General features: G+C 46.6%; 2 protein-coding genes across 3 annotated transcripts; one reads left to right on the forward strand and one right to left on the reverse strand.

Annotated features, from left to right (window-relative positions):
- The first annotated feature begins 223 nt into the window (after positions 1–223).
- On the forward strand, positions 224–1,879 carry C27H1orf74 (chromosome 27 C1orf74 homolog). 2 transcript variants are annotated; one of them, XM_069459455.1, is made up of 2 exons: positions 224–316; positions 985–1,879. In XM_069459455.1, exon 2 carries the CDS (start codon positions 1,062–1,064, stop codon positions 1,869–1,871), a length of 810 nt encoding a protein of 269 aa, XP_069315556.1. In that variant the 5' UTR covers positions 224–316; positions 985–1,061; the 3' UTR covers positions 1,872–1,879. The 2 variants fall into 2 exon arrangements, with proteins under 2 accessions (XP_069315556.1, XP_069315557.1); XM_069459456.1 differs by having other exon boundaries at positions 224–283.
- Positions 1,880–2,491: 612 nt separating this feature from the next.
- TRAF3IP3 (TRAF3 interacting protein 3) lies at positions 2,492–23,058 on the reverse strand. The gene is made up of 16 exons (XM_069459454.1): positions 23,045–23,058; positions 21,843–22,243; positions 19,445–19,592; positions 19,289–19,352; positions 19,002–19,026; positions 18,697–18,726; positions 18,508–18,603; positions 12,255–12,326; positions 9,448–9,588; positions 9,219–9,356; positions 7,835–7,970; positions 7,167–7,229; positions 5,608–5,667; positions 4,361–4,497; positions 3,504–3,617; positions 2,492–2,592 (listed from the first exon to the last, which is right to left on the reverse strand). Exons 2-16 carry the CDS (start codon positions 22,182–22,184, stop codon positions 2,494–2,496), a joined length of 1,665 nt encoding a protein of 554 aa, XP_069315555.1. The 5' UTR covers positions 22,185–22,243; positions 23,045–23,058; the 3' UTR covers positions 2,492–2,493.
- Positions 23,059–27,100: the final 4,042 nt, after the last annotated feature.

Genomic DNA, 27,100 nt, shown 5'->3' on the forward strand with positions numbered 1-27,100 from the left:
GACGGGTGGGGCCGCGTTCTGTATGGCCGGAAAAGGAGGGCCGCCGGTGGCCCATGGTTCCGGCACAGAGCCGGGTGGCCTCGCCGGCGGTCCAAACGGAAGGCGCGTGAGCAGGTGGATGACGTCACGGAAGGGGGTGAAGAGGCGGGTCCGAGTGGGCGCGCATGCGCAACAGGCCGTGTTTGCAGCGGGGCGCGGGGCACTAGCCGCCTTCCCTGCGGCAGGCAGGAAGCCGGAAGGAGTTCCCGAGCCCGCGGACTTGCAGCGGAAGTGGAAGGAGAACGTACGTGAGCGAGACCTCTGTCTCATTTACCAAGTCACTACTGTGCTTAAGTGTGGGTGTGTGGATTGGAGGGAGTCCATTTTCCGAGGGTCTTTGGATGTCGGCCAGAAGGGGGAGGCGGGGCCAGTAGAAGTTAAAATATGACCCTCCTGCAGCTCTAGCGGATTTCATTTATTTATTTTTTTATCTCAGGGTGAAATGGCTTTTAGTCCACATTCTGGGATACGTTAGTTTAATCAGATTGCTGTTCTTAAAACGCTTGTTAGCAGGAAGAGGAGGGGAAGTTGGCAGTGGAAAGAATTCATTTGGAACCTAGAGTTAAGTCCCAGAAGGGCAGTTTTGTATGAAATGCTTTTTTGAATTTTGCCAGGACTAATCTGCCTCTTCTCTGCCCCAAACTCCTTAAGGTTTGAATCAGAGAACGCAATCTGCATAGGTAAAATTTAGAAGCCAGATAAAATGTGAATCTGGCCATAAGTTCAGAAAAACACAAATTTGGGACTCAGGGAGACCAAGTCAACAAGAGAAATCAGATAGCATTGGTGACTCCATCTTCGGTGGGCTGGATCAGCATTTCAAAACAGGAAGGGACGAAATAACCTTTGGAAGATGCTATAACACTTAATGGGAAGGCTGTTTTCAGGCTTCCTGGTCTGTCACTTCCTGGTGTTAATAATTCCCTGCTACTGCTTTGTTCCTAGGCTTCTGCTCAAGTGTCTGGAGCTGAAAGATGCAACCCAGGGAAGGGAACTGTGGCTAGCTAAGGAAACCATGCTTGATGTTCCTTCCAGATCTCATGTCAACACCAAGCCCTCAGCTGCTGGTGGCAGCTGCTCAGCAGACCCTGGGCATGGGAAAGAGACGAGATCCACCCCGAGCCATCTGTCTTCATCTCGCTGGAGAGGTGCTGGCTGTGGCCCGGGGTCTGAAGCCAGCTCTGCTCTATGATTGTAACCGTGCAGGGGCATCAGAGCTCCAGAGTTATCTGGAGGAGCTGCAGGGACTGGGTTTCCTGACCCCGGGACTTCACATCCTTGAGATTGGAGAAAACAGCCTTATTATCAGTCCTGAGCATGCATGTCAGCACTTGGAGCAGGTGCTGCTTGGTACCATGGCCTTCGTAAATGTTTCCAGCTCCCAACCTCACCCCACTATCTGCTCCCTGGACCAGCTTCAGGACTTGAAGACCCTTGTGGCTGAAATCATCACACATTTGCAGGGGCTGAAGAGGGACCTATCGCTAACAGTCTCACACAGCAGACTCCATTCCTCAGACTGGAATCTCTGTACTGTATTTGGGATCCTTCTTGGCTATCCTGTCCCCTATACCTTTCACCTGAACCAAGGAGATGACAACTGCTTAGCCCTGACTCCACTACGAGTATTCACTGTCCGGATCTCATGGCTGCTAGGTCAACCCCCGGTCCTGCTCTATTCCTTTAGTGTCCCAGAGAGTTTGTTCCCAGCCCTGAGGGACATTCTAAACACCTGGGAGAAGAACCTCAGAATCCGATTTAGGACTCAGAATGACTTTCCTGACCTCAGCATCTCCTCTGAGATAGTCACACTGCCAGCTGTGGCCCTCTGACTTTAACTCTCCTCCCATGTAGAAGGTACTCAGTAAACGATCATCTCTAGGTTGGGGATGATGTATGGGAATCATCTCAATTGCTAGTTCCAAGCTTCTTGATTGGGAGAATGGTGTAATCAATTGACCACATATGCAAAGGGCATGGGAATAGGTGATGGTGGTGGCGGTGGTAGCATTGGCAGTACATGTTTGCCATTTCTATATTAGGAAGTCCTCTTAGTGGAGATGGCTTCATTTTTCACTGGATAAGAGGAAAGAGATGGTCAGGGGAAAGCAGTATTTGTATGATAGCCTTGTAAATATACCTACCCTAAGTGGGTAGTGTCTTCCAGGAAAGTAGAATGGCTGTGGGCTTTTTTGCATTTTTATATAGTCCAACTGAATTTGACTAAGGAGAGTAGACCAGTATGCTTAAGTGATGTGATACTTGTGATAACGTCATTCAGAAATAAACCAAGAGTTCTGAGTCTGGTCAGGTGAAGTTTATTTACAGTTGGTTAGCAAAATAACAAAAAGTCAGAAATCCCAGTTCAGTTGGGAAAAAAACCCAAGCTGTAAACTTCCCAGACCCGAGGATTTCATTGAGTTGCTTGCATCTGGTTGTCAACCAAGGCAGCTGTCACAAGTTATTCATCAGGTTGTCTTTGTTGGCCAGGAACACTGCCAGTGCTATAGTAATCACCACCATCAGCATCGGGAGCCATCGGCCACATCGCCTCTGTGCAGAGGGCAGGGGAGGCAGAAGAAAGCAGCCATGAGTTAGGTGGAGAAGATAAAGGCAAAAATCATCCTTCCTACTCTAGCCCAGTGGAAAACCTTGGGTTGGTGGAGGAGAAACAGCTGTTTACTTCACTGTCTCTCCCACTTTCTGTCCCCTCCCTCGGGATAAAAATCACTTTACCAGTGTCCCAACCCCAGGGAACCATATTCAGCAGGAGCCAGATACTTAAATGCTAATGTGAATAATCAAGGATGGAAAATCACTCAGCAAAATCATGATTGTTCATATGCCTCAGTACTTTTTTTTTTTTTTTTTGAAACAGGGTCTTGTCTGTCCCCCCAGCTCGAGTGCAATGGCATGGTCATAGCTCACTGCAACATCAAACTCCAGGGCTCAAGCAATCCTGGCTCAGCCTCCTGAATAGCTAGGACTACAGGTGTGCACCATTCACCTGGCTAATTTTTAAAATTTTTTGTAGAGACGGGGTCTTGCTATGTTGCTCAGGCTGGTCTTGAGCTCTTGGCTTCAAGTGATCCTCCTGCCTCAGCCTCCCAAAGTGCTAAGATTATAGGCATGAGCCACCACCCACCCCCAGCCTGCCTCAGTACTTTTGATCTCCTCCTTCTGTCCTTGCCATCATGCTCACCATAGGCTGGAAGAACACCCTTTCATACTTTAGCTAATAGTAAGTCTTTCCCTTCCAGCTCAAGCGTTCCCTGAAAGTTGGGGTTGGATGGCAGTGTTTCTTCCCATGGTTGCCACACTGTCAGTATAGTATAAACCAAGTGGAGTGGAACAGGCTGACTAGATGTTGGCATGGGCTGATAAAATTTTCTGTGCAAGACTTGGCTAAAGAAGGAGTTGTGCCACTGTCGTCAAGGGGCGTATGGGAGGATAGACCCTCTTACTGTGGGAGGCGGTTGCTGGCTCTGATTCAGCTCTTCTCGACAGTGCTGCAGCTTGCGCAGGCAGGAGAGATACTCATCACTGAGGTTGTCTAACTCTGAATGCAGTTCCTTGCACTGGGGAGAATATAACCAAGGTCATCACCATTACTTGTGTCTGGGACAGAGTCCAGGTAGGGGAAACTACCCTGTGTAAGTTACTCCTTCCTTTATTTGGAATTTTTACCATCCTCCCTTCCCCAGTGTTTCTTAGAGATTTGAGTTTGTCTTTCTACTGTCTCACCTAGTGTATCTGAAATATGTTCATTTAAATGATCATGATGTGTGTAATATTATATTTTTACATGTAAGTTCTTTTATGTGACGTTGTACCTACAAGTGCTTTGTAAATGGGGGACACCAAAAAATGAAGTTCTTAATAGCACAGAAGACCTAGAGGTGACTTCAGTCCAAGTCTCTTTTTTCAGGAGCTAGTCGCATATGAATACTTCCAGGGATATGTATGTTTGTGGGTATGCAGAGAGGAAAGAGTATTGTTATTTAAAAGACAGTATATAAAGCTTTAAGATACTCAATATGGGACAACATTTGAGAAGTTAATATGTTTATTAAAATGTGTTTGAGTTTAGGTTGAGTTTCCAAAAAGTACCTAATAAAACCTTGAATAGGAGTTGGTATAAATAAGGAAGGGAAAAGATTGACAAGTCAGTCCAAAAAGCAAAGACATTTTATACAGGCAAATGAATACCTGCGGGCCTCCAATCACAATTTAAATTTGAAATTCCTACCAGCTGACTATCTCCCAGTTTCCCCTGCCGCTCTGCAGATGAGCCCCTCACCATCTGAGTTCGCCTTCTCACCTCCTTTTCCTTGGCCTGGAGCTGCAAAGTCTTCTTTTGCAGCTGGTCTCTGAGATCCCAGTCTTTCTCCTTCCCTGTACCCTCAGGCTCCACTTCGTTATTGAAGGGTTTGGGACTCCACACAGGCAAAGCCTGATCTAAAAAAGCAGCCAGATTCTCAATGAGAGTGAGACCCACCGCTCTGAGGAAGGGCCTTGTCACAGAGTGAGAACCCCTAGGAGTGGGGGCAGGGGAGGGAAAACGGGAAGGCCTGCCCTTGGCTAGACTGAATGGAATGGAATTCTCTGACATAAAGACCTCCCATTGGGATCCCAGTCTGGCCTGGACTGCCACCTGGAATTTCAGCTCTTTGAGGGCAAAGTTGGCCCTTTTTTTTTTTTTGCATCCCCCCACTCTTCTGCAATGCTAGATATTTTTAGTGAATTCATACTAATTGAATTCTTTGGTTGTATGTCACATCCTTACTAGTTTGTCAGGTAGGTTTGCTGGATCCTTCAATATATGATCCCTTTTCCCTTAATGTCCTCATTTCAAAGTCATGAAAATGGCAGTCGTATCCTAAAATTTATCTTCATGTGGCTAAAGATGGTTTTTTAGCCACCTTTTCATCTTAGTCTTGGTGAAAAGAGCACTGGACTAGGAGTCAGAAGTTCCGAATTGTTGTCTTAGTTCTGTCCTTAATTTGTGTGACCACAGACCTTCATGTTTTCATCCATACTATGTGGGCATAATAATTCTGCCTTATCTATTATATTATACTCAGTGATTGTGAAGAGAAAACAAAAAGTCTTGTGTAGTGGATAGGAGTGGAGCTATTGCCCACTTCGTATACATGATGAATTCTTAGGAAGCTTGAGTAACAGACTCTATGGCCAAGAGTGAGGTGACTCTTGGATGCTGTGTGGTTTAGGGTTGGGAGTTGGATATGATTTGGAAAATCAAGTGTGTAAAAATTGACATGAAATCCTGAGTTCAAAATCAATTTATTGAAATGTTCAACACAGACATATGCTTTCAGAGAGAATTGAAATTCTTTTTCACGATTTATGTACCTCAGGATAGAAGGTTAACTAGTTGAAGTGTCCTTAGAGCCAATGGTCAGTCCTTAAAAAGCTCCTCTACATCCCTGACTTAACAGACTCCCAGAACTGGATGGGACTCCAAGAGGTCATACAGTCCATCCCGCTGCCTACCGGCAGGCAAGGAAAGAGCAATATGTTAGAATTTGCGGTAGTAAATTTGCTGACCTTTCTTTGTTAAGAGTTTCTCCTGTTCTTGAAGCTGTACGGATTGATTCTGAAGCAGACCTGTTGGAAAACACAAGGAACTTGTCTATGCTAGCATAATTACTATAAAGAGTCTCCTTTCAGAACTCTGCTTAGAACCTTTAATTATTAAAAATGCTTCTTTCTGCTATGGGTTGAATTTTGTCCCCCAAATTTATATGCTGAAGTCCTAACCCCCGGTACCTCAGATTGTGACGTTATTTGGAGACAGGTTCTTTACAGAGGTAGTCAAGTTAAAATGAGGTCATTAAGGTGGGCCCTAGTCCAGTACGACTGGTGTCCTTATCAGAAGGGAAAATTTGGACACAAATATGTTCATGGGAAAGGTGATGTGAAGAGACAGCGAGAGAAGGTGGCCATCTACAAAGCCAAGGAGAAAGGCCTGGAATAGATCCTTCCATAAAAGCCCTCAGAAGGAACCAACCCTGCTGACACCCTGATTTTGAAGTTCAAGTCTCCAGACTGTGAGACAGTAAATTTCTTTCCTTCAAGTCACCCACTGTGTGCTACTTTGCTACAAATATACCATCCTTGTTTCTCCTCCTATCATGCTTTTATCTTCAAGTCTTTGCTTAACTGTTACCTTAGAAGAAAGGCTTTCCCAGATGACTCTATATAAAATAGCAACCATTTCCCCTTTAACCTGCTTTACTTTTCTCCATAGCAGTTGTTAGGACCTGATACATATTTATTTGCTTACGGAAACTCTGCATTGGACTGTAGAGCTTACTTAGAATGTAAGTTTCATGAGGGAAGGAGCTATCAGTTTTGTTGACTGCTATACTGTATCAGCGTGTATATGTAGAGTGCCTGGTACTTAGTAGGGGCTCAGTGAATTTGTACTGAGTGAGTGAAAGCATGGTTTTGAAGTGACTTCCTGCCATCCAGCTCCTGCTGCGTAGGAGCTCCCAATGGGATCCACCATGTTCTTCCTCCCTCTCCCCTGTGGTTGCTGTTTGCTTGAAGCATCTGTTGGGTATCAGAGGTTAAGGTGGTGAACAAGCAGTAGAGGTATTAACTGAGTCATGTTCTTCAGCTTTTCAGAAATTGTCTGCTTTTCTTCTGAGAAGTAGTCCGTTTTCCGTTCTGGGCCCAACGTGTAGTTTGAAGTGGATTGAGGCATGTGTAGTGTGAGCTTACTTTCTAAACCAATCCTATGACAAAGGTGTATGTGACATATTCATGCACATAAGTTAGAATACATAAAATAAGAACTGCCCTAGAATACCCAGTACTTTTTAAAACCTGCAATTCTGGGGGAAATAAATGTAAGTGGTTGTCATTGGCATGGAAGGAGAAAAGTAGAAAAGAAAAAAAGGAACAGAGGCTAATATATAACTTGTGAAGAGCTATGTAATGACCTCAATTGACAAGAAGAGAGTCTGAAAATGCATAGAGGTAGAGGAGATGCCAAAGGCTGGGCCCTTTATCCCTCCTCTGGATGCCTTTTGTGCACCAGAAGCCCCAGGAACGCTAAAAAACCACCTGTGCTACTTTGAGAATCTGTAAAGGGAACTTACTCTGTAACTGTTGTACTCTCCTCACCAGGGCGAGTTTCTCCTCCTCTGACCTCTTTAGTTGATCTGAAAATGAAATAGTGTAAGCCAGAATAGAAGAACCCAGACTTACTGAACTCCTGTGTGAGGATGAAAATGAGTAACAGGTGTTGTATTGTCTGTGGCCTCTAATGTGTCAAATGGAAGTTGTTCTGTCTTCTACTTGTCCTATTTCTGAAGAGATCAGGCAGAAGCCAAGTTCCTTGAATTTTGTGCATGAACAATGCTGGGTTGAATTAAGGAATGTATTTACGCACTACCTGGTCCTCTCTTTCAGCTGACACAGAGGCTGTGACTGGAAGACTCTCACTATGCCTTGTGTTTCAACTGACCTTTCCCTTTCAAATTAGGAATGTGGCCTTGATGGGTGTGACTGACGTGGGAGCAGCTATGATCTGGCCCAGAGGGATGGGCTGGAAAAGAGAGCTCAGACAACAAGATACTGTAGTGCAGTGAAATTAATTTTCAGTCTTGGATAATTAAAACAGCCCTGCCTCTCCCTTAAGGTAAAATGAAATCATAAAGCCAGCCAAGCAAACAAATGAAAGGCTGAAGCCTCTCTCTCCACCCAACTTACTTAGCTCACTCAGCCATGGTTCCCATGCTCCCAAGGCCTGAAAGGAGAAGGGTACCTTGTAGGTCCTGGGTATCTGAGCTGCACAGGTCTCTGTCCCCTTGCAGGCGTTCAATCTTGGCCTGTAGTTCGTGGTGCTCGTTCTCCAGAAATCGCAGGGCCTGGTTCATCTGTAAGTCTCTGCTGTCTGCTCCCTGGAAGGGGGAGGAGGTGGGGCCAACCCAGGAGGTCAGTGCTGGGGTGGAGGTTGGGGGCAGGTCCCATGGAAGAAGAAAATTACAGAAAATTGTGGAATTTTAGATAGAGAAGGAATGTTAGGGAAATGGGAAAATAGGGAATTTTTTTGTATTTTTCCACTTGTTCTGCTCTGTTCTTCATGTTTATAACAGTGCATTAGACTTTTGAAATTCATAAGGGACTCATGTCTTGACATGTTCGTGAATCACCAAATTACTTTGGGATTCCAATTCATCACTTTTCTAGATGTTTTCACTTTTTTTTCGTATTCTAGCACTATCAATTTTTTTTTTTTTTTTTTTGGGTAGGGCCATTTTTCACAAAGAATTAAGGTTAAAAAATCCCAAAACCTTCATAAGAGCTGCTTTATAGGTGATGAGAAGAAAACAGCAGAGGTTGAGATGTGAATGTGATGCAGAGCGGCCAGGTAGGCTCACTCCTGTGATAAGGCTGTTATCACGTGAGCAGTTCTAATCTGTGCTGTAGGCAAATTACAAAGGTTAGCTTTTGAAGTGGAGCCTCAAACTTGCAAACTGAGTAAGTAAAATCGATGCAAAATAACAGCTAATGTTTATTGAGTGCTCATATGTGCTAGGTATTGTGTTAAGTGCTTTATATGGATTACCTTATAATTGTCACAATGATCCTATGATATAGGTACTATTATCCTCATTTTAGAGATGAGGAAACTGAGGCTTAGAAGGTTAGTTAACTTTTCCAAGGTAGCAGATTAGACATGATGGAACTCTTGAGAATGCCAAGGGTCTACTGTAATCACTTAAAAAACACATTGGCAGGATGTGTTAGTTAATACTATCCTATAAATAAATTAGTGACCTTTGTTCTGTGGCAGTGATATAGGCAATTCTGAACTGGATGCTCTACTAGGATGGAGTTTGGAGAGTGGGTTAGGGTGTGACATTTGTAGGCTGATGAATATTCCAGCCTAGCCCTTTGCATTTGGATGTTGTCATTCCAATGAATGCTTAGTTCATTTGCATGATCAGTGCAGACATCGCTGCTACACTTGAAATTAGATTTCAGAGCCAAAACAATGAGTCTTGTACAAAGTGGACAGTGAGTGAGGAACTGAAAGCCAGATGCTCCCACCTGCCTTTGGGGTCCCCAGCCTGGGAGCAGCTTCTATCAATCACCACCCCTCCTCCCCATAACGTGCCTCCTGTCCCCACCCTAGTGCCTGGTACCTGCAATTTGGACTGAAGCACGTGGAGTTGGCTCTCCAACTCTCTGTGCTGGGTCCCTAGGGTCCTCCAGTCCTCCTTCAGAGCCTCATACTGGCTCCTCCACTCTTCACACTTCTGCTCCGCTAGGGCCAGGGACCGCTGGGGGAGATCAGAGAGGAGTGAGTTCCAGGGAGCTGTCCAGCTGGCTCCCCTGCTCCCCCGAGCAGCCCTGGGGTCCCCAGCCCTGCACCTGTGTGCTCTGCAGTTGCTGCTCTGCATTCATTTTCTCCTCCAGCACTTTCTGCAGAGACTCCTTAGCCTTCTGTTCATAGCTGTTTTTCTGGTCTTCCATCTCCAATAGCACTTTTTTTATTCCCCAAGGGGAGTATTTCTGTAAATTTGATGCAATTCAACAAATACACATTGAGCATCTGTGTGCTAAACAACTGAGGTGAGATACAGAAATGAAAAGAAGCTGGTCCTTGCCCCCAGGGCAGAGATACCAGTAACCGGGTGGTGGGCCTTTTCTTCCAGGCTGGAGCTAGCAGGGAGAGTCCCACAGGCAGTGTGAGAGGTGGCGTGGTGGGAAGGTAATAAGCAGTGCCCCAGGCTTGCTGGGCGTTGTACCCTAGGCCTTCCACAGGCTCTTGAAATCTAGCATGTCCAAACAGAACTCATCTTTCTAAACCTGCTCCTTTCTCCTGGGCTTCCTATCTCGTTGGCCGGCATCGTCACCCATCTGGGCTCCCAAGCCCTAAACCAAGAAGTCAACCTTAATTTCTCTTTCACTTGCTCCCAGTTATCGGTTGGTCACCAAGCCTTGTCAGCATCCTCATACCTGTCTCCTCTCTATCCCTACTGCTACTTGCTTAGTTCAGACTGATAAGATTATTATATGGATCGATGCAATAGTCTCCCTATCTTCAAGCTTTGTCTCCCTTCAAATCCTGCAGTTGGTGTGTTCTTTCTAAAATGCAGATCTGATCATGCCATTCCCTGTGTAAATCTTCTGATGGATTTGCGGTGTCCTAAGGATCACATGCAAACTTCTTGGCATAGCTCCTGTTTACAATCCCAGACTTTCATCCCATGCTACTTCCACCTACGCCGCACTGCTTGCAGATGTCCTAAGCACCGTGCTTTTTGGCCTCTGCTTTTCTCATATAGTTTCTTCTGCCTAGAGTTGGTTAACCTCTGCTCATAGCCCAGGTATCATCAGTTCAGATAAATCTTTACTAACTACTCCCACCCCCCAAATCCTTATGGATTAGGTAGCTTTTCTTAGTGTTCATAGTGTTCACGTAGTATCCCCTGTATGCCTCCATTGTTCCACTCTATTGACTCATTTGTCTCCCCTAGTGGATTGTAAACTCCTTCGGGGCAAGGAGCATTCTGCTGCTGCTTTTTAAAAAAATCTTTGTAGTCTCCCCTACCATCCCTAGTGAACTCAGTGTTTTTAAATTAATACGTTTGGCCGGGCGTGGTGGCTCACGCCTGTAATCCTAGCACTCTGGGAGGCCGAGGCGGGTGGATCGCTCGAGGTCAGGAGTTCGAGACCAGCCTGAGCAAAAAAGCGAGACCCCGTCTCTACTAAAAATAGAAATTATATGGACAACTAAAATATATATACACAAAAAATTAGCCGGGCATGGTGGCGCATGCCTGTAGTCCCAGCTACTCGGGAGGCTGAGGCAGTAGGATCGCTTAAGCCCAGGAGTTTGAGGTTGCTGTGAGCTAGGCTGAAGCCACGGCACTCACTCTAGCCCGGGCAACAGAGTGAGACTCTGTCTCAAAAAAAAAAAAAAAAAATTAATACGTTTGCGTTTTAAAATTACTCCTGGCTTTGGGATTAAGAAAGAGACACAAGAGCAACTTTGCAAATTCACTGGAGATCTTGCCCTTCCCATGCCTTTCATCTTTGTGCCCTGTGATTTTGGGGGAGGCAGGCAGCTGTTACTGTCAATTCTGGATTACCCACTGAGTAAGCAGTAGTCCAGATGATGAAAAGTTAGGGATCAATATGAAATCATTTCCATTTATCTTTGGAATTGTCTGAAAATTTGGATTTAAATGTGAGTGGGTCTTGTGTTTTTGGAATTTTCATTAATAACCAAATCCAGGAGTTACTTGGTTGAGGTCATATGTGGGGAATGTCCCAGTTACTAGACTTAACTATGCTGGTCATTGGTTAAGTCTTATTCCCCCATTGAAAATGAATAGATTGGCATTCTGGATTATATGTTGGTCTCTTATGACCTTGGTTGGCATTATTTCGTTCATAAGAGCCTGATAAAACAGGTCATACTGAAAAAATAAAAGTTGTGGACCAGGAAACCTATAGACTATATAAAATCTGTTCTGCAAGACCCTAACTGTGTGGCCAAGACTATCTTCTCTCTCTGACTCCAAATGGGAGAAGTCTGCCTGCTCCACTCCATTCTCTTATTTGACATCTCCTACCTTTCAGAGATGCATGCCTTCTCAAATGTGAAGCTGATTTCTTTCTATCTCTTATAATCCAGGATTAGGCCAATCAAAAGATTACTAACGCTGGATAACAATGTTACAGAAGAGCCAGGAGTCACAGGGTTTAACTTTCTTCTAGGGGTTGCTAGAAAACTAGAAAAAAGTTGCCCATGGGATGAAAATCATTTTGCAAGATTTCATTAGAACATCTAACTCATCAAAGCCTGGAACCTACGAAGGTCTGTCTAGGTGGTGTGAATCTTTACCAAAGGCCTCTCCCTACAGTTTCAGGTATTCTCAAGGTTCCTTGGAGCTGACAAAAGTGGTCAGTGCTGGGATTCCTTCCCAGGGTGCAAAGATAAGGATACTGGGGTGGAGGTGGGGAGGGGAGAGAGAGAGAGGAGGAAGATGGAGATAGCCTTACGGTGAATTAGGGGCTAAAGTGAAAATGGCCAAGCCAGAACTGGGTAAGTAGGAATGGGTGTATTAATCTCTATCTGGTGGTATTTCTGGAAAGAAGAACTGAGGTTCAAGCATTCTTCTCACTTAATTCTGGATTCCCGAGCTGGAAGTGTCCTCCAGAATGCTTACCTGGGTACAGGCGTACAACTGGTTTTCTAAGGATCTCAGTTTGCCTTTCAATTTGTCTTCATTGAGCTGTCCCTGGAGCAAATGGGATGATTTAATGAGTTTGGGTCAAAAGATAGTCGCAAAGAGTTTTATTCTATATTCCCATCCCACTGACCAGCACAATGAACTCTTTCAGGAGGTAGACAGGAGCAAAGATGACAAAGGATGTTGGGTAGAAGAGGATCATCTTCTCTTTCGCTAGACTAGGACAAGAAGGAATCAGACTGGCCCCGAAAGTCTTTTCACCTTGAAGTTCTCTACCAAATGGCTCAGGGTATTACAGCAGGGGGCTGCTGGAAGGAAAGCTTCTAAGCTGTCCTTTTTCTCATTACCTCCCTCCCCTGTCTAGGCACTACTGTGCTCCTCCCCTCCTCTCAGTCTTGTACCTGGACTCTAAAGTATAGGCCAGTAAGGCAAAAGGGGTCACTCCTCCCAGGGGGAATACGTATTCCCTTCCTCACTCCCTGTGAGGGGCTGAAGCGTGCCCCTTCGAAATTCCTTTGTTGAAGTCCTAACCTTGAGTACTTCAGAATGGGACTGTATTTGGAGATAGGGTCCTTGAAGAGATAATTAAGTTAAAATGAGGTCATCGGGGTGTTCCCTAATCCAATATCATAGGAGTCCTTATAAAAAGAGGAGATCAGGGCGCTGGGCTATACCCAGGGAAGACCACGGGAAGAGACAGAGAGAAAATGGCCATCCACAAGCCAAGGAGAGAGACCACAGGAGAAACCAACCCTGATCAACCTCGATCCCAGACTTTTAGCCTCCAGAACTGTGAGAAAATAGATTTCTGTTGTTGAAGTCCCCTAGTCCGTGGTACTTTGTCATGGCAGCTCTAGCAGATTAATTAATATACGTCCCTCCCTGCCACACACATGTGCACACACTCACACACACACACACACTAGACTCAGGATGAGACATTCTTTAAGAAAGCAATAAATGGAGGGGGAAATATAAAAGCAGGGTGGGGATGGCAGGAGGTGCTAGGGGGCTTCCCAGAAAGTCACATTCTATTTACGCGGAAGCCAGGTCTGACTAATGGCATTTTGGACATTCCAAGAAGGATGCTAATCTCAAGGGCGGGAGTGGAAAAAGGGCCAGCCTCTGGTTTCTCGATTTTTCAGTATTTCAGCTGAGTAGCTAACAACTTCCTTGCTGTTTTGTTCTTCCCTCCACTTGCAGACTTGTCCCTTCTTCCCAGGTAGGGGTCTCGTTCTTCCGGCCTTGAGTTTTGTTTAAGGAACATGTACGTATGGAGTGGGGCAGGGGTGCCACCCGTGAGAGGAGGTTTTCCAGAGAAAGGGCCATGAGTCCATCGCAGTGACTGGTTTTCATATCCTTTCTCTGGCTTTTTCCAACCAGGCCCCGTGGGACACTTGTGTGGGATCTAAAATTCCACTTCTCTTCAGGCCCGAGATGCTGCGGCCCCTCTCAGTCAGGCAGCTTGGACGTTTCCAACGCTTATCACGTTTCCGGTCTCTAACGGTCTGGTGGCAGAGGAGGGGACTCTGTTTTGAGGTCTGTCCCCTCCGTGAGTTTCAGGGTGCCCGGGAGGCAGGAAGTGGTATCTCACAGCTCCTGTTTTGATCTTGTTTGGCTAACTCTTCTAACTGTGGGAGCCAGGGGGCGCCCCCACCCTCTCTGCTTCCTGTGTTACTCAACTGGGCCTTGAAAAAGCAAAAAGCTTTGCCAAAAATAATTTTTAAAAATGCCTCCTGCTATTAATGTTTTTCCTAATGTCTCATGTGAGAGAGAGCTGAGAGTCAGGGATTTGGCATCTACAGTAACCACAGGGCTTTTGGACAGATAAAAGACATGGACAAAGACTTCCACTGTTCGGGCTCTGAAGTGACTGGTAAAACAGCTGCTTTCCCCAGAGTGGTCTGTTGGTTGTCAATCCTGAAACCACTGGCTCCGTACCCACCTCCCCGATTCAGATTTTACTCCATGCAGTTTCCTTTGCCCAAACTCTCCCTACACAGAATGCAATCAAACCCACTGAGTTTAAGGTTTATCTTGCTAGGGTTTGGGAAGAAAACAGGCCCAAGGCATATGCTTACATTTTCCCAGGCTCCTACCCTTTGTGGGTATCTCCTCTCTATTTCATAGTATGCCTTTAATCCAATATTTTGCCTCTTCCAACTGTTTTTGTAATTTAGCCTAACCCCAGATCACTTTTCCATTCATGTTGCAATAGAAGACAATTCATGATAGCCCTTCAGTGGGGATGAAGGGCCACCCAAGTGTGAGGCTTGAGCAAAATCTCTTTTCCACAGCTCTGCTTTCCTGGACTCCCCAAGCCAGGCAGGAAAGTCGCAGCCAACTCGTTGCAAATGGGGCACATAGTTTCCTGGCCTGAGCCCCAGGTCTCCTCACACCGAAGCCCAGTGTGTTACAGTGTGTGGGAAGAAGGACTTTTACAGGCCTATTGCTGACCTTCTAGGCAGTTATCCCCTGGGGGGCAGGGCTCAGAGGCACAGTAATCCCCAGTGGAAAAGGGAGCAAGGCAGAGGCCATACACACCTGGTGCCGGTCTGAAGGCTTCAAGCTCCTGCTTTTGCTTGGTTTTCCCCTGCCTCTGATCTGTTCTCCAGAAACACCACCACCTCACTGCAGAAGCACCAGCCCACAGCTCCTGTCTCCGCTCTAGGAGAGGCTGCTCAGGGCTTGCAGCCAATCCCGTGCTGCGCTGTCATCTCAAGATCTCAACTCCACGCTGCAGATCTTAAAACACAAGTGTGCCAGTGTTGAGCACTCGCTTTCTCCCCTGGCTGAGCTGCTTCTGCTGTGAAGGTTGGACTCTGCTTGGGAGTCTCAGTAGTGCTCCAGGGCTGCTCCTGTCACATCCAGAAGGCCGAGTCAGCAAGGAGGTGGATCCTTGGGGTTCTAATTGTTTGGCGTGAGCTTCTCAGCACATGAAGTTGGAGATTCAATCCATCGAGGTCAAATGGAAAAAAATAAAGGTCTGAACCAGTTCTGGCCACACTCTTCCAACTGTTTTCCCCAAATACCACAGACTGGACTGTCTTTGCATCGAAGTTGAGGCATTCATGGGAGGTATAGAGAGTTGTCTTGTTTTCGAGGAAGCAAGAACTCTCAACTGAAAAGTTTGAGACTTTCTGTTTTACAAACCGGAAGCTGGGGGGTTGATGGGGAGGAGGAAGAAGAGAAGGGTGAGGATTGGGGGGAGGGGGCGATGAGAAGAAGGGAAGGAGAAAACCACAGCCAGAGGAACTTCTGCTTTTGGGCTGGAGTATGGGGTGAAACTCCCCAGAAATGTCTTTTAATATATCCCCGACCCATGCCGTTCCCACCAAGCTTGCTGTAATTCCAGCTCTGACTGTGTCTAACCTGGGATATTACAAGAATCTCCATTCCCCACACTCCCACCTGGAGCCAGGGTCCTCACTGTTACAAGTTATAGAACCTTGTAAGACACAGATCTGATCATTCACTTTCAATTCAATTCAATAGACAACAATTGAGCTCCTTCTAAGGAGAGGCCAAGCATTGTTGAGTGTAGGACTTTAAACCCCCAAAAGGCATGGTTCCATTGCAACTCTGTTTATTGCCTATAGCAGTGTTGCTCAAACTGTGTAGTGTGCATTCTCATGGAGCTCTGATAAATACATAATTTTCCTTTAAGAAGGAGTCCATACATTATTCAAGTTTGAGATACACTGTTCAACAGAAAAAGTTTAAGTCTCACAATTCTAGAGACGTATCTGAGGCCCTTTCTTTGGCACTACTCTGACATGATCCCTTCATTTTTGCCACATTCAGCACACCTTTGTCACACCTCGGCCTGTAATCATTCCGATTCCTTTACCTTAAACACCCTATTCCTTTCTTCTCTTTTGTTCCCTTCGTGATTCCTACTTCTGTACTTCTGGTAAACTCCTACTCATCCTTCAAGACCCAGCCAAAATGGACTCTTTCCTTTAGAGCCTTCCCTATTCCCTCTCAGGCAAAATAATTCTCTTTTCCATGTATCACTTTGTATACTGTGCTCCTATGGCCTTATTACATTGTTTTGGAGTTATTATTACACGTCTTTGTCTTCATGGATGGAGTGTGAACTCCTCAAGAGCAAGGACTCTACTTCTTTTTGTCCCTGTAGCACAGGGCCCAGCATAGACTGGGAACCTATCAAATGTCTGTTGAACAAATGAATGAGATGATCTCAATTTAGTGCAGCACCGGAAACCACCTGGCATGCACAGCTATCTGCCCTGGGCTCCTACCCTGCCAATGAAAATGACTTCCTTAACTATCAGGAGCCCTGACCATAGATCCCAAAATCCAGATACAATGTCTGATGTGAAGAGGGAGGGCTGACCTTAGACAGTCTTTTGTATACCACTGGAAATTTCTCAGTTTTCTTCCCCAGCCTCCCACGATATTTTTCTGTTTAGCAAAGCCATGTTCCAGTATGGTGAGATGCCACAGAGGCCTGTGAGGTGGTGTGGTCTATCTCGTTCCACCTGGTGCTTTATGCTTCAGTGGCGTCAAACTGCTTGTGGTTCCCTGAACATACTAATCTAGGGGTTTCCACGTGGGGATTCTGAGGAACCCGGGGAATCCTCAAGACCCTTTCAAGGGATCTGCAAGGTCCTTTATTTTCCAGCTACAAATCTATGTGAGACTGAATTTTCTTTGTGTACTTCAACCAAAAAAATGTATTGCAGCAAATTGAACACAGAAGCAAATGTGAGAATCAGGCTGTCTTTTGTTCAGCCAGACACTAAAAAGATTTGCAGAAGTGTAAATCTGATGTTTCTCTTACTATTTTTTTTTGTTTCTGAAAATAGGGTTATTTTTCATAAGAATATGTAATTTAGGTTAGCATGTAATGACTATTGTTATTTTTTTTTATTCTTAAATTTTTTTAGAGACAGTATCGCTCTGTTGCCCAGGCTGGAGTGCAGTGGCACAATCATAGCTCGCTGCAAGTTTGAACTCCAGGGCTCCAGCGATCCTCTCGCCTCCACCTCCCAAGTAGCTAGGACAACGGGGCATGCCTCCACTCCTAACTTTTTAAGTTTTTTGTAGAGATGATGTCTCGCTATATTACCCAGGCTGGTCTCCCAACTCCTGGCCTCAAGTGATCCTCCTGCCTTGGCCTCCCAAAGTGCTGGGACTACAGGTGTGAGCCACCATGCTCAGCCTATTGTTATTTTATAATTAATAAATATTTCTAAATTTCTGTTTTAATTTCTAATATGGTAAGTATGAAAATTTCGTAGGGATTTTCAATAATTAAAATAGTATAAAGGAGTCCTGAAATAAAAAAGTTAGAGAACCATTGCATTAGACTACATCATGCTTCTAGAATAGATTTTTGCCTGTACGGTGTCTTCTACCTAGAATACTATTCCTGCTCCCACATTTGCTTGGCAATTGCTTATATAACTATAAATATTCATCTGGCTCTCCTCTTCTCTGGAGTCACTCATTCCTTCTTATATTTTACTATATCCTGAAAAGATTTATTTTCCATATCTTTGCATTTTTTAGGCATCTGTCTCCCTTGCAAAATCACGAGCTTTCTAAAAGCAGGAACTCTGCCTAAATAGTCTGATTATTTTCAGTGTTAGGCCAGTGCTTGGTACAGGAACATAGTCTATGAATATTTGTAGAATGAATGGATTAAAATCAAAGGCCTGACCAGTTCTGCCATTATCTAGCTGTGTAACTTTGGGCAAGTTACTTAACCTCTCTGAGACTGATTCTTCATGGGCAAAATGAAAGGATCAGAGTAGATGATCTCTTATGGTCCCTTCCCACTCTGAAATTCATGTTTGGGCTGAGTAGTGGGTGTGTGCTGGCATGGATGAATATTGGTGTGAATCCCACACAAAAATAGTTATAGTTGAAATTTACCATATTCAGTAATATAAACTATTATATATTAGGATCTTCCTTGTTTCCTTCCAATAAATTAAAAAATGGGAATTCTTGCCACTTTTGGTTCTGGATCTTTCCTAGATGTGTAGCAGCATGACCTTCAGTTGATGACCTATGTATTTATTGTGCCCTGTTTGACCTCTAGGTCTGAGCACCATACCCCTACCTCTTGCCTCTTCCCAGCTCACTCTTCAGTAGTGAGAAAACCCCTCCTCTTACTGGGATGATGGGGAAAGAAAAATGAGGTGGGAACTTCTAGAAGTCCGTGAGCTTTATTCAAACAAAGATTTCATTCTCTTACCTTCCAAGTGCTGTCAGAGGCCTGAATCAGGGTAGACAGTAAGTCTTGGAGAACCACCATCTTCTGTTTTAGGACCAGCTCCCTTTGTAAGGCCTCCTAGGAGGCAAAATGCAAGAAGGTGAGATTAACCTGGAGGAAGAGGGGCCAGGTGGATCGAGGAACTGAGGGGAGAGGTCACATGCCACTTACTTTGAGGTACTCAGAAAGCTGGATGATTTCCTAGAGAGAAAGAAAAAGATTTTAAAAAAGACTCTAGGTCCCCTGAAGCCCTGGGATATAGAACCAGAGCCTGGGCCTGGGTTGGCTTGTGTAGAGCAGACCCTTTCTGCCTTGACTCTGACAGGTCTCTCTAAGCCCCATGTCTGTGCGCAGCCTCCCTTGCCATCTAGGAAGAAGGTGCCCCTCCATCCCAGCCTGCGTTTACTGTGGAATTCCAGAATGTCAGATCTTAGATACCATCTAATTCAACCCTTTCCAAGTGAGGATGTTCTTACCTTGTCCAGAACTGCAACTCCATAACTGGGGAGAGAAGAAATAAAAAAAAAAATGATAATGAACCAAAGAATCAAGCAAGTCAGGAGGCAGTGGGTTGATTGCTCCTGGGATCTCTTCTGAAGAGCCAGTGGGGTAGGGAAGGGTTTCCTCTTTCTTAGTTGAGGTGGATGTGGAGAGTCACTGTGCCCTCTCTCCACCTACTGGGTGGAGGTATTAAGCAGAAGCTTAGAAGAGAGGACGGATGGGATGTGGGGGGTTTAGAGTCAGGAACATGAAAGCAACTCACTTGGTTTGCTGACTGGCATCATTCTTAATTGTTGGCTGTGCTTCTTCTGCCTTCGTCTGAGTACCTGAGAGGTAGAGGATAAGGTGATGCAGAAGCCATGGCGAGGAAGTGAGGGAAGCAGGGAGGGACATTGGGTGAGGGAGGCTCTGCTCTTACTACGGTGGTGTCTGGGTGGCTTCTTGATGGGACAGTCCTGTGGTGGAAGGCTCCCGGACTGTGAGGAGAGGTGGTCAGCAGGATCCCTCTGGACACCTGAGGGAGGAGGATGCTGGGCTGGAATGACCTCAGAGCTGGTCCCTGCCACCTGAAAGACAAGTGGAGGATTCTGGAAACCATTGCTCAGAACCTCTTAGAAGGTGCTCCTGATTGTGGAAAAATGAACCAGTGATCATGTTTGTTATGGTCTGAATGTGCCCCCCTAAAATTTATATGTTAAAATCCTAACTCCCAATATGATGGGATGAGGAGATGGAGCCTTTGAGAAGTGGAGTCACATGGTGGAGCCCTCATGAATGGGATTAGTGCCTTTATAAGAAGAGAGGCTTTATAAGGAGAGAGCTTGCTTCCTTTCTCTGCTCTCTGCCATGTAAGCATGCACTGAGGGGAAGCCCATCTGCACACCAAGAAGAGTGTCCTCGTCAGACACCAGATCTGCTGGAGACTTGATCTTTGACTTGCAACCTCTGGAATTGTGAGAAATAAATTTTTGTTGTTTAAGCCATCCCAGTCTGTGGTAATTTTACATAGCAGGCCAAACAGACTAAGACAATGTTTTGGGTTCAGGAAAGCAAAGTAACCCATCCAAGCCTTCAAAGCCACAAGGCTGCTCCTGCCCCTGCCATCCTTGTCCTGGCCGACAGGAATGGTTCTCCTCGGGCCAGGCAAGTGGGGAGCTGCACTTATCTCCAGTTTTTCTCTCTAGAATCTCTGATCTACTTTGTTTGGTCTTAGCCACTTACACAGCTGGCATGGTGGCATGGAAAGGGACCTGGTCTGAGTGGAGAGTGAGGGGATCTGGGTTCAGATCCCACCTTTTCTAGGTCTCAGTCTCCTGTTTGGAATAGATGATTCCTCAGGTCCCTTTTACATTCTAGGGACGGCTTCCTTCCTCTTAGTAAGAGCTGGAAAAGCACTGAGGTTTTGTGTGAAGGTAAAGTAGGGAGTTGCCATTGCAAGTAGCATTCATTGGGTGTCAGGCAGGAGGGAGCGGGGAGCAGGGCATGGGTCAGTTCACACCTAAAGGGTGCGGTACACACTGTCTGGGGGTGGGCACATTTGTAGCTATGACTCGAATGATGCAAAGGCAATATATGTAACCTCAACATTTGTACCCCCATAATATTTTGAAATTAAAAAAAGTCCAGATATTCACACCAATAAAAAAAAAAAGTAGGGAGTTGTCAGGAGGGGTATAGCAGTAGTGATCACAATTTAATCTGCTCTTTTTATATTTTCTTCTTACCAACTCAGAAATTCTATGTTGGTAACATAACACCGAAAGGCTAAGAAATACCTGTGATGTCCAGTCATGTGGACTGACTCGGTCTCAATAAAACCTTAAATAACTGATAGGCAGGAGTGGAGTTTTTTAGTTAGTTGTGTATTCTGTTCCTTTCTCCTGAACTCGCCAAAAAAAGGAAAAAAAAAAAAAAAAGCATACAGAAACCTTTTTGTCTTAGAAAGTACAGAGTTGGTTTTCTTCTGCAATTGGGCTTTGGGATCATTTCTCTGAATAGCACTTCCTATTCAGCATAACAGATCCACTAGTTAGGGAGCCTGATGGAGCACCCACTCTGGGTACAGGCACAGTGCCAGGCATTTCCAGGAAATACGGCAGACCCAACCCTGCTCCCAATGTGCTCCCAACATGGGTAGGAAGACAGATGGTTTTCTGCTTGAGGTCATCTCAATATACCCTGATTTTTGCCAACACTGTTCCTTCCCAGGCCAGACTAACGGGCCCTATAAGAGTTATACAATCTTAGAGGATTTATAATTTCACAAGGCCCACTGAGAGCAGAGGTGTCCTGGAGAAGCCAGAGAAGGCTTCCTGGGCCAGCCTGTAGCTGAGTGGATTTAGTAGAACTGGAGTGGTGCAAGAGAAAGAGAAAAGATGAGTGAGTGCAACAGCCTGGCAGAAGAACAGAGGACAGACATAGGTGTGTGACGTTGGGAGAGGAGCATCAGGAGGACTGGCCTGTGTAACTGGCATGTAATAAGCATGCAGTAAATATCTGATGATTGATGGGTGAATGGGTGCTGTAAGATAGCTGCAGAAAATTTGTATAGATTGCCCAAATTTGAACTGATACTAGGTATTAACTTTGGAATTGTTTTAAAATTATTTTTTCTCTTCTAAAAGGCAAGTGCAAAACAAAAAAAAAGAGCTAAGCAAAAAAGCAAAAGCACAACAACAAAAATCTCTAAATAAGTGGCTAAAGGAGACTCTACTATATGACTGAAGAGGAAGGGACTTAATTTAAATCACTTTTTAGTGAACTTGAGCCCACCCACCCTCTTTGCACAGAGCAGTGTGTTGCTCCATGTGACCCACCTGCTGCCTGGGGGAAGAGACCCTGCTGGCACAGGACAAGCGCTCCTTGAGGGCAGTCTCCCGGCCCCGCCTCCTGGAGGGCCCTTGCTCCCTGCCCTGGGGTTGCCGTGCCTTGTCCTTCTCCAGTTCCAGGTTCCTCCTCCTGAGGAACTGCTGCAGTCGAGCTCTCTGGACCTGCTCTCTCTGCTGGATCCTCAGTGCCTTCCCCACCTGGCGGCAAGTGGTCACGTTGGGGCGGCAGCGGCGGCTTTCACGGGTCTCCTGCCGGCGCTCACACTTGGCCTCGTAGCTCTCGGCCCACCAGGCCAAGCCAGGGGAGGGCCTGGGGTCCGGGCTGATCATGATGACCTCCCAAGCACCTGTTGTGCTTGGCTTCCAGTTCCTGGAATAGCTGCCTGGATCTGCCAAATGCCAAGAGGGAGGGGAAGGGGAGGGGTCAGAAGATGGGCAGAAAATGACTATCTCCCAGGGGGCGGAAATAGCATAGAGCTCCTTGCATCCATGTGGGTTGGAAAGTGTGACATGATGGTGTCAATCTGGCAGTCAGGACTCCAGGGCTCAGTCTCCTAATGAACCAATATAATCTAACAGAGGTGAATTCTTGCTTTTCTCTAGCTTGTGTATCCCTCTCTGTAAAATGGAAGCGTCTCTCTGGCTGCCACTTCTTCCTTGACTGAACATCTCACCATGCCTCTCAGGGGAACATGAGAAATGATTGACAAAAATCATAATGAGCTTATAGCCTCTTGGGTGGCAGGTATGTGTTCATTTTCTAGACTTCTAGAGAAAAAGTTAAACTGACCACCTCTCCTCCCTTATCCCCCAATCTAAAAGGAAAGTCAGCATCTTTTCCTGCTCTCTTGGCCCAAGTTGTTACTAAAATAGCTGAGTGACACTTCTTAAGACCTGGAGGGATAACCAGACCCCCCTCGGGATGTGACCAGTCCTGTGACCAGCACCCACTGCCCTCTTCTTGCCCCTTAGCCACTAGCTGTGAGCCTGGACATGGCATGGTTTAGGAGGGAAACCCCACCCTAATTCCTCTATCACGATGTTCTGACGTTAGTCCATTGGCCTCTCACTCCAAGCCCAGAGCTGGGCTCTGCCTCCCAGGTGCAGATCAAGTCCAATCAGTATTGGCCAAACACCTGCCACATGCCCAGTGCTGGCCGAAACCCATTTCAGAGCGTCTGGCTCAATACCTCTTGGAGCTGAGGGTTCCATCATTTAGGATCAGGGCAAAGTCTGGTGCCAGGTCTGCTTTCCTTAGCCCAGAGGCAGATCCTGCCATCCAAACCAGAAAGCACATGAATTATACTTTAATAAGGCTACTACAAACAGAAAAGAGACAAAACAACAAAAATAGTAAACAGCAGTTTCCACAGGACATCCCTCTGCATGGCCTTATCCTGTGTTCACATAGCACCCAAAGCCTAATCCCTCCTTCCTTCTCTGTGCCTTTCTCTCTTTTCTCTTTCCTACTTTTCCCCACCTACCTTCTGTGAATTTGCTTATTTTCCTAGTGCCCCCTGGTAAGTTTGCTGAGTTGGGGCTGGACTTGGATGAGCTGGATCCTGAGCATTGGAAATTCTGTGCCCTGCCTCCTCTGATCACTGGAGTCAGACCAGGGACTGTTGAAGGAAGAGGGACTCCCCTTGCAGCTGCTGCTGCTTCTCTCCCTCCCACGACCCACCACCCTGGGAGCCTGAGTTCCTGGGGAGGTCAGAGAAGGGTACTGCAGCTTCCCCAACCAGCAGGCACTTGCCAGCTGTAACCCCTCAGGGTTTATTTATAGGCCAAACAGACTCAACAGGTAGCAGCCTCTCTGCCCCTTTGCTGGGACTTGGCTGCCCATCCTGGCTGAGTCCAGAATTCTCTGCAGGATTCTTGTTTTCTCTCTGATCCTGCCACTCATTCTCTGGGGTCATGAGTGGGGCAGTCTCTCTCCCTGAGGGGCGTCTTATGTGGTCAAACCCTGGACACTCCCAGATGCCTGACTCTTGAGGGATAGAGGGACACACTCATGCTGACTCCAAACAGAATTGTGAGTTGTCAGTGTTTGTCCTCTACATGCCATCTGTGAATGGCTCTCTCCTTTCTTTAGGCTTTTCTCCTCACTCCTCCTCCTTGTGTAGGGGTGGTTCCTTGACCTCCCACCTGGCACTTTCTTTAAAAACTTAGAAAAGGATCCAAGAGACCCATTCATATCAGGCTTAAAAGACTAAATGAAGGAGACTCAGAATTATGTGCATCCCTACACTTGAGGCATCCCTAAGCCGTAGCCCCCGGCTGTTCTGCCGTAGATAGCGGAGGGGAGCCCTGGCTCTGGAGTTACACTGTGTGGATTCATACCCTGGCTCTGTCACCTGCCACCTGTGTGTGTTTTTGGACAAGCTATTAGACATCTCTAAGCCCCAGAGTCCTCATTTATGCAATGGGGCTAGCACCTGCCTTGTAGGTTGTGAGGATTAAATGACAACATGCATGTCACACACCTGGCATAGAACACACAATAAATGTTAGCTTTTTATAATAAAATTATTATTATTATTATCATCCTTGTCATGCTGATGTTGGATGCTGAAGACCTACCACTGTAAGACGAAGGCCCCAAGCGAAGCCAGTGCTTGCAGGACCAAGAACAGCTTATTTCATCTTCTACTTCCTCCATATCACTCTTTGGGGGAGTATATTGTTTACCAGACTGAGGAGAGTCTGGCCTCAGGTTAAAATCATATTTACTGCTCTGGTTCATCCGACCCCTGGGTTTGGACTACAAGGAGAAAAGACTTCTCTGTGGGCTGCACACAATCACCATCCCTATTAGCCCAGCAGAAAGGCAAAGAAGTCCCTTAGTGGGGCCTGCCTGCATTGCACCATTAAGGTGTGGGGCGCAAGCTCCCCTCCCTGCTGGCTCTGTGGTGGAGGCAGATGCCCCAGTCTCAGAATCCTCCTCCCTCCCTGCTGTGAAGAGGAAAGGGTATGGGGAGAAGACGGGCCCTGAGATGAGGTCTGTCTGGCTCTCCCCCAGGCCATACACCTTAGTCCGCTGAGACACAGGGCTGCACTGCTCTCTGCTTCCTCAGGTGGACATGGGGACTTCTTACCCAAGAGGGGAGCTGCGGTAGAAATGGCTCCTTGGAGCGGGGAGTGTTCCCACACCCCTAGGCTACCACACCTGCTAGGATCTGGCGTGGCACAGCTGAGAGGAACCGTACCCAGGTCGCTGGGATGTCACGACCATACTGACTTGCTTAAAAACAAGAAGCCATGTAGGATGGCTGACCCACAGGGGTAGGCTGTAGAGGAAAAGGGAACTGGTTTCTGCAGGGTTCAGAGAAAGATCACTGGGCCACTGCCCAGGCCTTCTGGCGTCTCTGGGGTTCCCCCGCCATGGCAGGCTCAGTCGGAGCTCGGAGGAAGAGGTGCTGGGGAGGCTCTCATCACAGCTGCAAAGAGAGACCAGGGCGCTGCCCCACACCTGACTGTGGCTTGTCACTGTCTTTCCAAGTTTCTGCTCCTACTTCCTGTCCACGTGTGCAACAGAGATGAAGAATGGCTTCCTGCGTGGGGCTGGCCTTCCTGGTCCAGAGCTCTCAGTGTGAGCTGAGGAGAGAGGGGCCTGCCCCTAAGCTGCCGGAAAGGCAGCTTTGTGTGATGGGGATCCCTGCTTTGAAGGGAACTGCAAAAGGTCATTTAATTCATGCCCCTGTCACTGGGTAGCCTGAACCCTAAGTCATTTGACTCACTCCTCATCTAATCTAATCCACGGGATGGAACAAAGGAGTGATGGAAGCTGCACCCCTGTGCCATGGCTGGTGCCCCAGGAAACCAGCACGGGACACTGCCTTGGTTATCTGAACCCCCGACACTGAAACTACACCACCCGCTCCTGTGCCTCCCTCTTCAGCCAGGGAAGCTTGCATGATAGAGTGTCTTCTGCCCCACCCCAAGGTTGGAGTCCCAAACATGGACACAAACGCATCCTCTTTCTCAGTTACCTCCGAGTCCCAGGCTCCAGCCCAAGCAGCTCAGGGAAGCATTCCAGCTCCCGGGCAGGTCTTGGCTCTGGTCTCAGATGGAGCAAGACAGCAGCCGGGTAACGCATAAGCTCTCAATCCATGCCTCTGGGCCCCATTGGCGTTTCCCTTCTTGGTACTGTCTTTCTTTTTGCACACAAGCCTTGCTGAAACAGGAAACAGAAAAAACCACAGGGCTCTCAAACCCCAGTTCCTCTGTCTTGCTCTCTGGTGCGATTTGAGTGGGCCCCTGAACCCTGAGGCCTCCAGGGCTAGGCACAGGAGCTCCTCCCATCAGTGGGCACCCAGACACCCTTTCTCTTGCTACTGGCCTCATCTGAGCTCTTGGACAGTTTCAAGTCAAGATTCCTTTCCAGGATTAGACAAGGATGGGCCTCTGGGTCAGATTTAAACCTGTGCAGTTTCTGTGGGGTGGGGGGAAATGCGTTTTGGATGTTAAGACCTAAATGAGAACCTACACTCCTCAGTGTAGGTTCTTCTTTGTATCAGGTAGCTCTCTGTGTAAGGATTCTCCCTTTCCTTTAGTCACCTCTTCTCAATCCTCGTGTTGTCAAGGGCTTTTGCTCTCCTGAAGTACCTGGTGTCTTTCTCAGAATTCCGGAATGAGGCCAGCTCTGGATTTGCTCCTTTCTGAAGACATTTGGAGAGGGTGAAAAGTGGGTGGCTGGAGGATGAAGGGAGGAATAGCAGGCAGAGTCTTATAAAAACATTTCCCCAGTCACTTGGACTAGGAAATTTGGGAAAAAACTAAAGGGAACTGATCTGCATGCATTGAATCTACTACAGATGATTCAGTCAGGAAATTCCCAAGAAATTCTGGATAAAATAGTGGAAGGGAAACTGGACTGGGGCAAGTTAGCTGAGCAGCTTTGTAACTTCATGTAATTCACCTTGTCTGAGCGACCCACTCAGTCTGGTGGCTGGAAGATTTACATGGCTCCTATGGATTCTAAGAGTTGACACACGTGAGGCCGGGAATGAGACTTTTAAACAGCTGTGATAACATTTATTAACTTGTGAGGGATTTGTAATAATCTTCTCTGATGCTGCTACTTCCTCTGTTCTTGGAGAAGGACAAGGACATTCCTCAGGATGAGAGCTGATAGCCCAAGGCCCTGTGTCTGTAGCGCGACACATGGAGATGGAAATGAGTAGAGGACAGAGGGCTTGGGGAGCCCAAATGGCAGAATAAGAGAATTTTATTGGCATAGAAGAGTG

This window comes from Eulemur rufifrons, chromosome 27, assembly GCF_041146395.1.
Source record: "Eulemur rufifrons isolate Redbay chromosome 27, OSU_ERuf_1, whole genome shotgun sequence".
NCBI classification, from domain to species: domain Eukaryota; kingdom Metazoa; phylum Chordata; class Mammalia; order Primates; family Lemuridae; genus Eulemur; species Eulemur rufifrons.

Bases quoted from the DNA above. Each gene is read 5' to 3' on its own strand.
- C27H1orf74 (XM_069459455.1), top strand. From the start codon at position 1,062: ATGTTCCTTCCAGATCTCATGTCAACACCAAGCCCTCAGCTGCTGGTG.
- TRAF3IP3 (XM_069459454.1), bottom strand. From the start codon at position 22,184: ATGATCAGCCCGGACCCCAGGCCCTCCCCTGGCTTGGCCTGGTGGGCC. The intron at 9,357-9,447 runs GTGCAGGGCTGG...GATCTCCCCCAG, and splicing joins AGCAACTGCAGAGCACACAG to CGGTCCCTGGCCCTAGCGGA. The intron at 2,593-3,503 runs GTAAGAGGGTCT...CCCTCTGCACAG, and splicing joins GCCAGCAACCGCCTCCCACA to AGGCGATGTGGCCGATGGCT.